This window comes from Urtica dioica, chromosome 4 (genome assembly GCF_054948205.1).
Source record: "Urtica dioica subsp. dioica isolate 48M chromosome 4, U.dioica_male_clone48M_v1_H2, whole genome shotgun sequence".
NCBI classification, from domain to species: Eukaryota; Viridiplantae; Streptophyta; class Magnoliopsida; order Rosales; family Urticaceae; genus Urtica; species Urtica dioica.
In genome coordinates this window covers 13,207,150-13,222,893 of record NC_142759.1, presented here as the reverse complement: position 1 = coordinate 13,222,893, position 15,744 = coordinate 13,207,150, and the positions used below count along the sequence as shown (strand labels likewise).

At 40.1% G+C, this 15,744-nt stretch overlaps 2 protein-coding genes and 2 pseudogenes across 4 annotated transcripts; all 4 read left to right on the top strand.

Moving 5' to 3' along the window:
- The first annotated feature begins 6,192 nt into the window (after positions 1–6,192).
- LOC149400581 (F-box protein At5g51370-like) lies at positions 6,193–9,305 on the top strand. The gene is made up of 2 exons (XM_089613584.1): positions 6,193–7,817; positions 8,737–9,305. The coding sequence occupies exons 1-2, from the start codon at positions 6,652–6,654 to the stop codon at positions 9,008–9,010; spliced, it is 1,440 nt and encodes a 479-aa protein (XP_089469710.1). The 5' UTR covers positions 6,193–6,651; the 3' UTR covers positions 9,011–9,305.
- Positions 9,306–10,457: 1,152 nt separating this feature from the next.
- On the top strand, positions 10,458–11,465 carry LOC149400580 (proline-rich receptor-like protein kinase PERK8 pseudogene; annotated as a pseudogene). Its single transcript, XR_016296303.1, has 3 exons — positions 10,458–11,216; positions 11,291–11,362; positions 11,458–11,465. The product of XR_016296303.1 is annotated as a proline-rich receptor-like protein kinase PERK8 pseudogene (transcript).
- An 818-nt stretch (positions 11,466–12,283) lies between these two features.
- On the top strand, positions 12,284–13,514 carry LOC149400579 (protein transport protein Sec61 subunit beta pseudogene; annotated as a pseudogene). The gene is made up of 2 exons (XR_016296348.1): positions 12,284–12,411; positions 12,924–13,514. The product of XR_016296348.1 is annotated as a protein transport protein Sec61 subunit beta pseudogene (transcript).
- A 926-nt stretch (positions 13,515–14,440) lies between these two features.
- On the top strand, positions 14,441–15,740 carry LOC149400578 (uncharacterized). The gene is made up of 5 exons (XM_089612853.1): positions 14,441–14,614; positions 14,821–14,941; positions 15,051–15,258; positions 15,342–15,423; positions 15,510–15,740. Exons 1-5 carry the CDS (start codon positions 14,468–14,470, stop codon positions 15,693–15,695), a joined length of 744 nt encoding a protein of 247 aa, XP_089468979.1. The 5' UTR covers positions 14,441–14,467; the 3' UTR covers positions 15,696–15,740.
- Positions 15,741–15,744: the final 4 nt, after the last annotated feature.

Genomic DNA, 15,744 nt, shown 5'->3' with positions numbered 1-15,744 from the left:
ATTTGTAGCTTGTGAATAAGTTAGAAACAATGTATTGACGAGGAGCTAACAAGTCACATTGTTTCATCCAAAGGAGTCAAGACTCAATTTGGACACTGGCCAGTTCATTTATTCACATTCCAAGGAACAAAGCATGATGTGATATACATTGCATTTCAGCAATCTTGTACATGAATTCCATATCTATGAGAACTTCACAAAGTTACTCATGACATTCTCACAACTTAGTATTTCACCAATAGGCCTTGTTCGGAATCACATAGTGAGTCCGAACTCTGACTTTCTCAAATGAGAATACGTAAGGTGTGAAACGACATGTCTCATTTCAGGATTAAGGTAAGCACGATGCAATTCATATGTAGTGACCTCGAGACATAAGAGGTTAAATGGTTTGTTCTTATTTTGTCTCTAGAAGTGCACTGGTCAATTCAGTACCTTCGGAAGATACCTAGAAGAACTATAGAGTCTCCAACTCTCAATGGCCCATAACCAGACATCATAGATTCTCCTAACAATCATACTGAGGTCAATAGTCCTTTGACCCTTAGATTGTGAATATATCGTTTTAAGCAAACTACGAAGAGTTTATTCATGTAAATCTACATTTATCTCTTCGTAAGTTGTTAAGTTTGTTTATGGACTAAAAGACTAAGGTTTTATCATAAAGCTTCAGACAAGGAAGATTGAATGAACGTTTCAACTTTTTATTCATGGATAAGCAATTACAAGCAAGAGTCTTCATGAGACTTTATTACATCAAATGTACAATATAAAGACTACAACTCTTCTTGTGGGCACCATTGACAACAATACCGTACCTCTTTCTCCTGAACATGCATCGTGCCCACCTTTGATACCCGACATCATTAGCTAAGTATCGTCGTATTTCGGAATTTTCAGCGTCCAACATGACCATGAAACTTTCGAATTCCCGATGAGTGTATGCCTTCGAGGCACCGTAAAATTTCCACTTCACCTCATTCGTAATCCCCTTGAAAGTAGTCTTCAAATTACCGTGAAGATGGTACATGCAAAAACCATGATCACAGTTCGGAAATACCGTCTTGATGTCATTGATTATGCCAGCGTGCCTATCAGATACAAATACTTGCTCTTCCCGTTCCCCAATTGCATCTTTCAATTTGGCGAAGAAGTAAATCCAAGTTTCGTTAGACTCTGAAGGACCAATACAGTAGGCTAGTGGAAAAATTTGTTTGTTTCCGTCCATCCCACACGCCGTATACAACGTTCCTTTGTAATAGTTCTTCAAATGAGTACCATCAACGATAATCACGAGTCTTACATACTTCCACCCCGTTCTCCATGGGCCGAGTGACATGAAAAAACTAATAAATACGCCGCCCTCACCAGTGACGAGGTCAAATAAAGAACCTGGATTCTTAGTCTCAATCATGTACCTTAGTTTAGCTAAGAATGCGTACGACTCCATGGAATTGCCGTAGAGGGACTTTAGAGCCTGCTCTCTAGAACGCCAAGCTTTTTTGTAAGACATAGACACCCCGTAATCCATTTGCATGTAGTTCATTATCTATTTCGGTTTGCACATACCCACGCTTGGATCAATACACTTATGCTTCACAACCTCTCCTATTAAAGTACTTGTTGCTTGCGGGTGACGTCCTTATCTTACGTTCAGGGCACAACTATGGTCGTTGTCGAACCTAAAACATGAAAATTACAACAAACTTAATTTCAACATTAATGTCAATTGTTGACATCAGATGTCAACAATTGACACCAGATGTCAACAATTGACACCAGATGTCAACAATTGACACCAGATGTCAACAAATGACATCAGATGTCAACAAATGACAGTAGATGTAAAAAAACAGAGATCTAATTACACTATTTCAATATCATACATAATTCAACAAAGATAGTTTACCTTCTAATTTGGAAAAATGGGCGTGTTAGCCTTTCTCACGGCCCGGACAGCCCAATTACAATGCTCTCCCAGACAAACAACATGCAATGTGTTTTTGTCCGAGTTCTTTGTCTTATGCGTGAAGTTGTTGTTTATGATGAACAACATCAAGTGTTTCTGTAAAGTCTATTTATCCTTGTACAATGCATGTCGCTCAATAAATACGGGGGAATGACCATCTAAAATAATAGCCTCATCCATGTTTGCACCTTTCCTAGTAGATGAACTTGGGACGCTCTGTGAATTCGGCGTAGACGGTGATGAAGGATGGGAGTTTTGTGAGGGTGGATGAGGGGAGTTGCGTGGTGGAGGAGGGGATAGTGGTGACGGAGGGGAGTTGCGTGGTGGAGGAGGGGATCGTGGTGACGGAAGGGAGTTGCGTGGTGGAGGAGTGGATCGTGGTGGATGAGGGGAGTTGCGTGGTGGAGGAGGAGAGTTTCGTGGTGGAGGAAGGGATCTGGAATTTATAGGTGGAGGCGAGTTTCGTGGTGGAGAGCATTGTCGTTGTTGTTGTCATTGGGTCCCATAGTCTGACAACCTTAAGTCATCCAATCCGAACGTACCACGAATTACCGAATCAGGAGTTGAAACCGAACCACACCCCTCCTCGGGTATGGATGGCATGTCGAAAACTCTTCTAGCCGGGTTTCCAACGCAACCACTATCATGGCTGTTGCGAGTGGATCCAACCCCTGGAGAATCGAGCCCGGATGAAATTTCATTTATTTCCAATATCAATTGTAATATCTCCGTGTCATATTCTCTCCTCTTCCTCAAATATAAATAACCTTCTAACGTAGCGTCGTTGGTTATCTCAACAGGTTTCATGGCACCAGCCATCCCGTATGCAACACCAATGGTATGAGTGGATGGTGATTTGCCCAAATTCGCGTAAATGATTTGCATCAAACTAGCGAAGTTAACTTCATACGGCACCATGATTCCGAAAGATCCATTCTCATGATAACAACCAGGTTCAACCCAAGTTCCACTGTACTTGAATAATAAATAAATAGCCGCCATAACTGCGTACAAAAAGCATAGGCAGAGTTGTTAATTATTTGTTGACTTCAGATGTCAACAGTTGACGTCCACTGTTGACATCTGAAGTCAATAATTGATGAACTATGTTGACGATTTCATACTAACTGGTGAACATACCCAGACCAAACAGAACATTTGAATCTCTTTAAACTATCAAAATGATATAGAACTTGAACTTTTTGAACCACGAAATGAAGAAATGCGAGACAAACCTTGTGTGCAAGCTGGTCTTGGACGACGATCTTCTGCGCGGGCTGGTCTTGGACGACGAGCTCGTGGGCGTTTAGGTCTCGTAGGCGTATGGCTCTGCGTGACGTTTGAGTGTCGTGGGGGTAGAGACGCCGAGGGTTTTAGAGACCGACAGAGAGAGAGAGAGAGAGAGTCATGGATTAGTGTGAGATATGAGTGGGATATGGAGAGTTGGTGTGGATTGTAAGAAAAATTTAAGTGGAGGGTAAAAGGGTAGTTGCACATTTGAGTTAGTGGCATTTTTGTCGAAATTATGGTTTTGGTGGGAAATTGGAAAAAGTTATGGTTTTGATAGTAGATGAGGCAATTTCCCAATAATTTAAGTGGCTACTATTAATTTTTTTTATACCATAATGGATATTTTTTAGTTATGAACGACGCGACGCGTTAGTTAAAATGTAATATCAATCTTTTAGAGAGGCTATTTAGCTATGTGCTCTTGTAATTATATGTGTAAATGTCAATGAATAAAATAAATAAACATGTTTATCATTTGATTTAAAGCTATATTTATTTTTGTGCATGTATATTATTCATGTAATCCACAATCCTCTGAATTAACTAGATTAGAACGCTCAAACTTAGGTTTTTTTTCTTTTGACAATCTAGTTACGTAGTCAGTTTCAAACATAGATTTAAGGAAGTAGCCAAAGTTTGTTTAATTTTGTAATTTAGCCATTGGCATAAATAAACGTATAGAAAATATTGGTATTATCCTTATGTAGCAAAATCAAATAAACCAACCGCTAGCCAACGTTTCAAGATTCTGTAATCAAAAGTCAACTAAATCAGTTAAATATTGCATAGTCCATGCTTGCGATTTAAAATTCAAAACTTTAAAGGAAAGTCATTATGAAATATAATAAAAGAAAGAAATTAAATATTGATTAGAATCAAATGAAAAACCGGACATGATAATGAACAAAATAAACTAAAATAAACCAAAAAAATAATGATAAAAATCTGTTTCGATATTTTTCTAAAAGCTAACATCATAATGAACAAAATAAACCAAAATAAATCATTCGCTAACATGATAATGAACTAAATAAACCAAAATTAACCAACATCGAGAGAAAACGCATAAAACAATAGTTTAAAATTTTGAATTACGTAACAAATGAATATAAACTTGACAACTAAAACAAGAAATTAAGAATTTTGAAATAACAAATAATGGTCAATGACCATTCCCCGGCAAGCAAGATTCCCGGAAGTAGGAATTCATTCCCGACCCGTCTTCCAGAGAAAGCTCCAGATTTTAGGATGCACTCTAAGCTTCCACATGAACTCCCACCAACTCTTTACGGCCTTAGGATTCAAGGGCTTCGTCACTAGAAAAGACTTGCTCACAACTTCATATCCACTCTGAATCGAATATTTCCCATTTTTGCTATAGTGCCAAATGAGCAAACCGTGAGAACTCCCGAAGCCCGTACGACCCCTTCAAACTTAGTCAATGACTAGTAAATCTAGATAGCTATATAAGAAATCACATGTTGATCACGAAGGGTAGTAACACTTAGCTAAACAAGCAAAAAAATGAATTGGACGTGAAAATAGATAAATGATTTAAACTATCATATCTTTGAAATTTATAAATAATCAAATTGTAAAATTGTCCATAATTCTCTAACTAATCATAGAACATAATTTTCAAATAAAGATTTTGATCTTTGACGTACGGAACTGCCAAAGATAAACAAAATGAAAATATAACTTATTTAACTATCAATACCCACGAAAAAAATACGATAAATTTCGCAACAAATTGTTAGGATTTTAACCTCGATTTCAAGGAGGCCTTTGAATTCGTGTAACTTTTAAGGAAAAAAAAAGTCTTATTTGTATTAGTTTTAAAAAAAAAATCCTTCATCATTTTATTTTATATTTTTATTATTGCATGAAATGAGCATGCTTTAAATTTATTTTAAAGTTCCATAATATCCGCTCGCAAGTGCAAAGGAATGTGTAACTTAACACACTATCTGTGTGTGTGTGTGTGTGTGTGTGTGTGTGTGTGTGTGTGTGTGTGTGTGTGTGTGTGTGTGTGTGTGTGTGTGTGTGTGTGTGTGTGTGTGTGTGTGTGTGTGTGTGTGTGTTTTAATAAATCATCTTTAATTTTTAAGAGAATCTTAGAATGTAATCATAGAACTTTTAACATCGACTACTTTTGTTAATGCTGGCCTGTTATAAGTAATCTTTCTCCGACTAATATTAGGTCATTTACTTGAACTTTCTTCTTTCTGTAATAACTTACAATTGCTCGCAAATCATAATGATTGAGTTATTCATTAGCCGATACTTGTCTCTTCAATCCTCAACTAATGAAGATTGACACTGCCCGAAAATTAAAACATTATTTAGGGAAAAGTTGTTGGTCTAGGAAATAAAAAGATAAGAAGAATAGAAACCTTATCTAATTTTAACCAAATACCTTTCCTTTTTCTGAGATGAGAATTACTTGATTCTAGAAGCTCACCTTTTTCCATCAAAAGCAGCCAAAGTAACATCTAAAAAAAAGAATTAAAAAAAAAAAAAACTATATCACATTCATCACTCATCTCACGCATGTGAGACAAATTTAATTCTCTCTCTATTATTTGAATATTTTTTCTCACTCAAAATACCCAAATTGATTTATTAATCATTTTTCGTCTCTTTTTAGTTTTATTATTTCAGCACCCACCAACCCCAAAATCTCATAATAAGCAAATATCACATAAATTGTCTTTAACGAGCAAAATAAAAATCGCATAAATTGTCTCATCTGCATCAAATCCTATAATAAACAGCCACCAGACCAAAGCACTCATGCAGATAAGCAAATGATACTGACGTGGCAAATTACTAATGGCGTAAAAAATCTAATGTGTACTGCTCTGCGTCGCACCAGATTACCAAATCCTAATATTATCCGTCGTCGTGCAAACCACCTATAAATCCAATCTAGAGAGAGAAAGCAGACGCAGCTTTCACAGAGATAAAGAGACAGAGAGAGAGAAGAAATTATAGAAACCAGAAATAATAACTTTTGTCGTCCTCCGAATTATATATATAGAAGAAGAAAACCAGAGAGAAATGTAGAGTCAAGGGTTTTTCTTAATTATTAATTAATAAAATGTCGTTATATTGTGTTTGTTTGGTGTGAAATTTCACAGTCGCATAGAGATAGAGAGATTGTTTTCCAGATTATTCAATTACTGAAAAGAACGCCGCTATTTTTTTCTCCTTTTTTATTTAATCTTCTGAGAGAGAGAGAGAGATTTGTTGAAGTAACTTCATACATTCTTAGTTTTTGGTTTCACAGGAAAAAAAAAATTAGTGTGAGAGAGTGAAACCCTAACCCTAGAAAACCGAAAACCCCAATCCATATCCGCACCAAGAACCGGAACTCGTCCGGCGACAAAATGTCACATTCGCCGGAAACGGCGAGTCGAACGCCGCCGACGAAGCAGAACCAGAGCCACCACCACCAGCACAGCCGGAGCCAGAGCCTCCAAGAAGAAGCCCTAAAGCAAGTCCTGATGAAGCTCCAGAGTGTCTCACCGAGCTCGGAGCCGGACCTCGACCACCACCACGCCTCGCCGTCGCCGCCTCTCTCCGACGAGGTCCTCCTCTCGATCCTCTCGCGAGTCTCGCTCTGTCACTACCCTCAGACCTCCCGAGTGTGCAAGCGCTGGCTCTACCTCCACGGCCAGTTCGTGCGGTCCCTCAGAATCCTCGATTGGGGCTTCCTCGACTCGGGCCGGGTGGTGGACCGGTTCCCGAACCTCACGGACGTCGACATCGTCCACGCGTGCCTCCGCTCGCCCAGAAGCTCCGGGATCGTGGTGACGAAGAAGGCGATCTCGGTCTCGGTGGACTCGCTGGTGTCTTCCTCGGGCGGGTTCTTCGAGGAAGGCGACGTGATGAAGTCGAGCGTGATCGACCAGGGGCTGAGGATGATCGCGAGCTGGTACCCGAACCTTCGCAGACTGGCGGCGATCGGTGCCAGCGAGGCCGGGCTGAGGAGCGTCGGCGAGGATTGCCCGACTCTGCAAGAGCTCGAGCTCCACTGCTGCGGCGACATGGCGCTCAAAGGCCTCTCGGGCCTCAGATACCTTCAAGTCGTGAAATTGATCGGCTCCGTCGATGGGTTCTACAGCTCGGTGGTGTCGGATATCGGGTTGACTATACTGGCTCAGGGGTGTTCGAGGCTGGTCAAGCTCGAGCTCTGCGGCTGCGAGGGAAGCTACGACGGAGTCAAGGCCATCGGGCAGTGCTGCCTTATGCTCGAGGAGCTCACTCTCTGCGACCACAGAATGGACGGAGGATGGCTTTCGGGGCTCTCATACTGTGGGAATCTGAAGACTCTGAGGCTCAAGTCTTGCAGGGGAATCGATTCGTGCCCCGGGCCCGAAGAGTATTTGGGCTCTTGCCCGACCATCGAGGAGCTTCATTTGCAGCAGTGCCAGGTCGGGAGCGCCGAGGCCATGAGGGCTCTCTTCTCCGTCTGCGAGGCCGTTAGGGACGTCGTTTTCCACGATTGCTGGGGATTGACGGACAGCGTGTTTGCTATCGCAGCTATTTGTAGGTACGGGATTTTTTTTTACCTTTTTTGTGTGTTATTATCGTTAGTATTTGTTACTAGAGATGGGGTTATGCGTGATAGGTGAGAGGATTATGTGATTAGTTTTGTAAGATTAGCTGTCCCGTTATGTTTGTTATTATGTCGATCTTCTTCGGTACATTTTGTGGATTTTCGTAATAGGTAAGTGGGTTAAGGGAAGGCCATTTAAGATTTTGATCACACGCTGTGTTAGGGAATAATGATCTTCTTTTGTTTTTGGTATGTTGTATCGAGTTTTTCGTAATAGCTAGGCGGGGTTAAGGGAAGACTGTTTTAAGAGCGATTATATGTTTTGTATGTTAGGGATTTTTTTTTTTATCTTTTTTGGATACCTTCCGGTGAGTTTTCGACTATTCGTAAAAGAAAAGCCCATAGATGGAAATTTTAGTTTAAGATTGAGAATCCATTTTTGTTTCCACGTAAAAGGAAGGAGAATTAGTGAATCACCGTGCTAGAGTAGTCGTCCCGTATCGCACTATTTCCATAGCTAAGTGCATTGCCCCTTTTTGGTACCTTTGCATCGAGTAGGCATTTTAGGTAGGAGAATCAATGCATTACTACGTAAAAGATTGATCATTAGATTCAAATTTTGGCAAATATGTACTAGGTTGCATGATCGAAACAGGCCACGAAAACATGTTCGCCTTAGTTTGCATTACTACTAAAAAAAAAACTGAAGAGATGTTTATACACTATGCAAGGCGTGTAGTGAGGAAGTATATTCTCTTTCACCAAGATAACGAATTTTCTGATCGTTGGATGAGTAAACATTTGTGCACTTCTCTATCGGTGCTCTTAGGTCGTCAAACTATGACCTTGTCGTTTGTTGTTTGACCATCTCAGTCTTGACCTGATTCATGTTTTATCATTTTGGTAATTGTAGGAGGGTGAAGCTGATATCTTTGACAGGCTGTTCTCTGCTGACAACGGCGGGCTTGGAGGCCGTGGTTCTCTCATGGAAAGAGCTTCAACGGCTTCGAGTCATCTCGTGTAACAACGTAAAAGACGAAGAGATCTCTCCCGACCTCGCTTCCCTGTTTTCGGTCCTGAAAGAGCTGAAATGGCGCCCCGATTCCAAATCTCTCTTGTCATCGAGTCTCGCGGGCACAGGGGTCGGAACCAAAGGTAGTAGGTTTTTCAAGAGACTAAAGCCTTGAGGTTAGATTAGGTAATGCCTTTAGTTCATTGGTAGAGTTTTTGCTAGCCTTTCTAGTCTGTCAGTTAGTTGATTTTATACACAGCGGCGACCACCACACAGAAGCGCCATTAGATTAGATTGTAATTTTTATTTTTTTTTTATTTATGATTTTATAGGTTTTGAGCATTGTGATAGAGAGCCTGGGATGGCTTAGTTTGTAGTTTCCTGGGCTCTTTCCCACTTTATTGTTCTGTGGGAAATCATTTTGTTCAAACTAGTTTCAATAAATTTGGAAATGAACCCAAAAAAAAAAACAGTGATATTAGGCTTTTATTATTATGTAGATGTACTGACTTAATAGGAGTTAGTATAAAGAAAAACATATGGGTAAACTTCATTTTTCTTTTCCATTCCATACGCGGGATATTTATGTTACATGTAATGGGAATTTGTTGTACCTTCAAAAATGTATACATTATAAAATGCATTTCATTAAATTTATTCATGGACTTCTTGTTTCTGTCCTTTACAACACATGACCTCCATTAAATGTTGCTCCAGTTTTTTTAATTCTGAGTTTATGCAGTGTCCATTGTCTCGTCGAGTGAGGCGTTCATTTTTCTCTGTAACAATTGAACGAACCAATTTAAAGAATTTTTTCTTTTTTAATGTGTGTAGTATATATCATTGAAACGAAATTTATTGCATATAAGATCTGTTTTTTTAATTTGGCTTGACAAATCATGGTGTGGTTTTTGAAAGATTCTTTTGTCCTAGAAACAACCCCAAAAATAAAGAACAAAGCAACGGAATGAACTCTAAATCGTCTGGTCAAGTTAGACGGCTTGTGTTTGTAGGTTTCTTTGTGAAAGTTGACTTTTCATATTAGGCAATAAAGCAACTACATGTGGTTTTACCTGTGAAATTGATTAAGAAATGAATAAATGACATATTTGCCCCCTGTAGTTTGCCACATTTTTCAAGTTAATCTTCGAACTCTCAAAACGATTTTTATAATGCTCTAACTTTGTTTTTTAACTGTTTTAGTCCTTCCGTCAAAATTTCCGTCAAAAATTCTGTTAAATGAGGGTAAATTTGTAATCATATAAAAAAAGCAATTAATATTTATAAAGAATAAAAACAAAAAAAAAAAAAATATCTTCTTCTTCGTCACATTCCCACTCTCTCTCCATCTCTAACCCAATCTCGCTCCGAAGTCAAATTGAAAATCGAGGGCGGAGCTGGGGAGTGGGGGCGATCGGCGCCGTGGCCGCCGTCTTGGTGCTGAGTCTCCTCGAATTCATGTCTTTGAAGAGCCTGATCGCGGCGTTGACTCCCCCGCCGCCGGTCGACGATGAGCGTGTTGTACGTCCAGGTGTCGGGCGACGATTCGCCGGTCTGGTTCGCGCGGGCCACGAGGCGGTAGGCCTTGTGGATCTGCCCGGAGGCGATGAGCTTCTCGACGGAGGAGGCGAGGCCCGGCCCGGCCTGGGAGAGGCGGAGGAATATCGACGGCGCTTTCCCGACCTCCATTTTGTAGAACAGCATGTGAGCTCTGTCGAGCTCGTTGGCCTTGCAGAGGCCGCGGATGAGGGCGTTGAAGGTCACCACCGAGGGGACACAGTTCACCGCCGTCTTGGGCGTCTGGTTTCTGGGGAAGCGGAGAAGAAACGTCTCGGGGCTCCGTGGCCACGTCACGCCTTCTCCGATAGGAGCCTCCTCGAATTCCGGTACCTTTCTTTCTTTCAAAGACGAAAGAAAGATCGATTTTTTTTTTCTTGAAACTCTTAACATTATTTATTTTTTTATTTTTTATTTTTTGCGATCCAGATTCGGCAAGGCGAATTCGACTTCGACGGTGCCTCTGATAGGGAGCGCCTCGGGAAGCGGAGCGGCAAGCTCTCCGAGAGGCAACTCGAGGCCGTTCTTTGCGTTTGAAGAGCTGGTCCGGGCGACGGACGGGTTCTCGGAGGAGAACCTTCTCGGGGAAGGAGGGTTCGGAATGGTGTACAAAGGGGTTCTCCCGGACGGGCTCGAGATCGCCGTGAAGCAGCTGAGGATCGGCGGAGGGCAAGGCGAGCGCGAGTTCAAGGCCGAGGTCGAGATCATCAGCCGCGTTCATCACCGCCACTTGCTCTCCCTCGTCGGGTATTGCATTGCTGATGCCCGGAGGCTGCTCGTTTACAATTACGTCCCTAACAACAACCTCTATTACCATCTTCATGGTAAAAAAAAAAAAAAAAAAAAACCACCGCCACGCCTCGGCTTCGCTTGGCTTTTTGGGTAACGATTTCTGCAGGAGAAGGAATGCCAGTTTTGTTTGTCTGCTCATTACTCAGTTGTTATGAATTTGATTATATTCCTTTTCTGGGTTTGTGGATTTACCGAAACATGTTCATTTGCTCATTACTATATTGCCCCTTGTTTCATTGTCACGTGATTAAAATATACCTATTTGACTGACAGAGTTATGACGGAAGGACTAAATAGGTCCAAAAACAAAGTTCAAATATGAATAAGATCGTTTTCAGAATTCGGGGACTAACTTGAAATATCTGCCATAATATAGGGGGCAAATATGTCATTTATTCTTAAGAAATATACTGCTGTTTTGTATATCGTTGCAACTTGTAAGATTTCAAATAAGTTATATATATAATTGATGATCGTGGCGTCAGAGTTAGACTCTACTAAAATTTACCATGAGCCCCTGGTAACATCGAACAGAAGACTACCGCATCCATTAGGAAATCGAACGGATTGCTAACAAGGTCTCAAAAATTGCCCTTACCACGACAGAAGTCTAATTTTAGATTAAATGCACATAATGAGTTTATTCTTGATATTTTCGCTACTTATTAAGTCCTACTTAGAGCATCTTTAATGGTCATTTGCTTAGTAATTTGAGGGATTTGCTAGTAAATAGCAAAAATTTTAAGCTACTTGTTTACCATTGTTTTGCATATTAGCTATTGATTTAGCTTAGCAAATTAGCTCTATAGAGCTAATTGCTTAACCATTAGCTTAGCAAAAAATGGGTCCCATTTTTTTTCAACCAATGAGAACTATGTATCTTGATAAGCTAAAATGACATTTAGCTTACCATTAAAGATGCTCTTATTAACTACTGATCTCGTAATATAATGCAAATACACAAACTCTACGGGACTGAGAAGGAAATTGTAAAAATATAGCCATGTGTCTTTGACGTCATCGGCCGTATGCTTTCGTGGCACATTTCAATTGGGTTAGTTCTCGTGGAAGCCTTTGTGGGTCCGTTTGGAATCAACGCAACCATTGATATATAAATAAGACAACAAAAACACGGTCATCGGATCTTAAAAGCTCTTCTCTTCCGAATTAGAATTTCACGTTATCAACTTCGGCGAATTTCCTCTCTCGTTCATCAAATTTACTCAGGCGAGTTCCTTATCTGTGTAATTATACGTTCTCTTTTCTCGATTAATGTACGCTTTCTTCCCGATCCTAGGTCAATAGATCTGTAATTTGATTCTTAATTTGAGGTTAGGTTTTAATGGTGGAGGATCATGAATTTTGGGATTTCTGCGTGTCGGATTTATTTAGATCGCCGTACCTGTCTGATTTCAATTCAAATAATTTCAGTTGAATTCCTAATTCGTAGACAACTCCCTAAACATGCAAAAGGGCGGATCATGAGTTAGTTGACTTTCAGCTTGAAATATGCAAAGAAAAGTTGATAAATTTAATAGTTGATAATACGCTGTATGTATGTCTGGTTTATGCTCCTTCGTTGCATGTTCACAAAGAGAAGAAAAAACAATCAGTCCGCTCGAAACTTGCACCTGCTTCGAATGAGTTTCAAAAAACTCGAAATTTTCTTTTGGCAGATCCTTGATATGATAAAGCTCTCTGACCATTATCAGTGGGTATTTATTTTTTGCTTATTACAGGAAGAAAAAAAAAATGGTTGTAGGTGGATCAGGACCTCAAAGAGGAAGTGCCGCGGCCACCGCGAGCATGAGAAGAAGGAGACCGGCGAGCAGCGGAGCCTCAGGCGGTGCCGCCGGAACGATGCTTCAGTTTTACACAGACGACGCTCCGGGGCTCAAGATTTCCCCAAATGTCGTCCTCGTTATGAGCATCGGTTTCATCGCCTTTGTCTCCATTCTTCACGTCATGGGCAAGCTCTACTTCGTCCGCCGAGACGCCTGAGCAAGGGAATATCCATGGTTGTGCTAATAATTTCGGGTTTTGATAATTATTGTATCTGAGGAGGAAGATGAGAAATTGGAATACTCTTTTTTTTTCTTTTTTTTTTTTTTGTACTTTTGTTTTAAAGCTTGTACATCTTGAAAACTTTTAGTGGGTTCTTTCTTTTCTTTTTGGTTATATGAAGTAGACCTTTTTTTTTCTTCTTATTTTTCCTGGTTGGTTGAATTTGTACGGTACTTCCTGTTCTCTGAGGTGAATTAAACATGAATTGTGCCTTGAAACCAATTGATATGATATGAATTGTGTCCTCTTATGGATGGATTTTGTTATGAACTGGACTCGAAGCTCTTCACTATCCAAGTACCATTGTTCCAAAATTCCATCTTGGAAGCTGAGCTCACTACGAATCGGGAGGGTCGTAGTTTGGTCAAGCGATTCGGTTTCAACGCCTTAAGATATAATATGGGATTCTCTGATGTGCTTATCATAGCCTAAACAATTTAATGTATGTTGCAACACGTTAGACGCGTTTGGTTTTCGTAGGAAGTGAGCTTTTAATTGGATAGGCTTGTATAACCCGATTGTGTCGACACTATATTATGATTTATTTAGCCTTCCAAGACTAATGGTGGTGAGTCCAAAAGAATTATAAGAATAATAATAGAAAGTAAAAATTTGAAGAAAAATAAAATGGTAGAAAGAATGTACGAGAAAATCAAAATATTTTGTTATGTTTGAAAGTGATGAAAATCAAATTTCTCTTATTTTTCTGGATTCAAATAAAGTCAGAAAAACATATTGGCTTCTCATTTTATTTTCCTTTCACATTTTTCAGGTTCCAAGTAGAGTATAGACCCTAATATTTTAACAATTTTGTCCAAAGAAAATCCCTCCTGTTATGTTTGTAATGTGAACGTTTTATGTCCTAAGTAACGATAGATTATCCATTGTTTTTAAGTACAGCACAGATCAATCAAGAATAATTTTACAATCAAAACGGAAAAGAAAAAAATATAAATAAACTCCGGAAGTAATTTTAATGGGCGTATTCAGCGATTTTTTTTTTCTTAAGAATATTCAGAGTTAGTTGGGACGAGGAATCAAATACCAATGCCAAGATGATAATGATTAATGAAGCATATACGAAATGAATGTACGACTCGCATTTAAGGTAAACCGTAGTCGAAGAGAGAAAGTGGAATATAAAGAAACCCAGTCATATAAAGCAATACTGGTAATGTAATACGGTGAGAGAGAGAAGACGAGCAAGGATTCAGTTGGAATGAATTCGAAGCGAAGAGCATACGAGTGGTCGGAGTCTCCACCGCCGATTTGTAGCAGCGGTGACTCCACAGCCTCGTCCATGTCCCTTAACTTCCTCACCTCATTTCCCACCCACTCTTCTTCCGTATCAACGCCCAGATTACAGGTTCCTATTCCTCTTTCTCTTTTCTTCTTTTCTTTTTTTATCTTCAAGAACACGTTTTCGTTTGAACTTTTTTCTTCAAGAACACGCTTCAAAGCCCCGACTTAATTCATCGCAATCGCACCATAAATCTCTTTCAAGAACAACGTATTTACATCGCCTTGATCCTTCTATGCTTGCGCGCGTGTTTGTTCATGTGCCTCCCGTAGAGCTATCGCACTGCTTGGAATGGTAATGAACATTCTAGAAACGAAGAAGACGACTGTTCTTTCAACGTCAACCCTTTTGACCAGTTGTCTATCTCAAACATGCACCACCACTACGCCCAAGGTCTCTCTCTCTCTCTCTCTCTCTCTCTCTCTCTCTCTCCTGTGGGCATGTAAATTGCAATGAATCTCTCCCTAAGCCCTAACGTGCGTTAATTCCATGGAAATTTCAGGAGAAGAAATGAGGTCAAATGAGAGCAGAGGCAAAAGCATAACGTGGGAAGAGAGCGCATCCGAAACGGGAAGCCCCGAGTGTCAACGGCAAACCCTGATGACTCGGCCGAAGCCTTACAATGCATTCTTGGACGATGTGAAGAAGCACGAGTTCGACACTCGTGTTGAAGCATGGAAAAAAGCTCAAGAACTCGCCATTCTTGACCGGTTAGGATTAAAAAAGCTACCGACTTGATTCGGGAGAGTTTTTTTCACTTGAATTTTACAAACTAACAAAGAATGCCTAGCAGGTTAAAAAGAAAAGAAGCTGTCATAAGTGAATGGGAATACAGGCACACTAGCAAGGCTACGGAGGAGATGAAAAACTACGAGGTTGCTTGCTTGATTGATTATCTTGTATAATCTTTTCACTGTGACGTGTTTTCTAATTACCATAAGATTTGTTTGTTTTTTAACAGAAGAAACTCGAAAAGAAGCGAGCCAAAATGTTGGAAAAGTTGCAGAAGAGTTTAAGCATGACCAAGGCGGAGGCAAACAAGAAGGTTTTGAGAGCAAGACATGAAGCCAAAGAGAAGATGTCACAAGTTTCAAAACTCTCAATCAAAGCACGGGCAGCAAATAACTTGTCGTGTCTTAAGCTCTGACTCAGCTCACTCCATTTTTGAATTTGATCCTTTGACTGCTTGTTTAGTG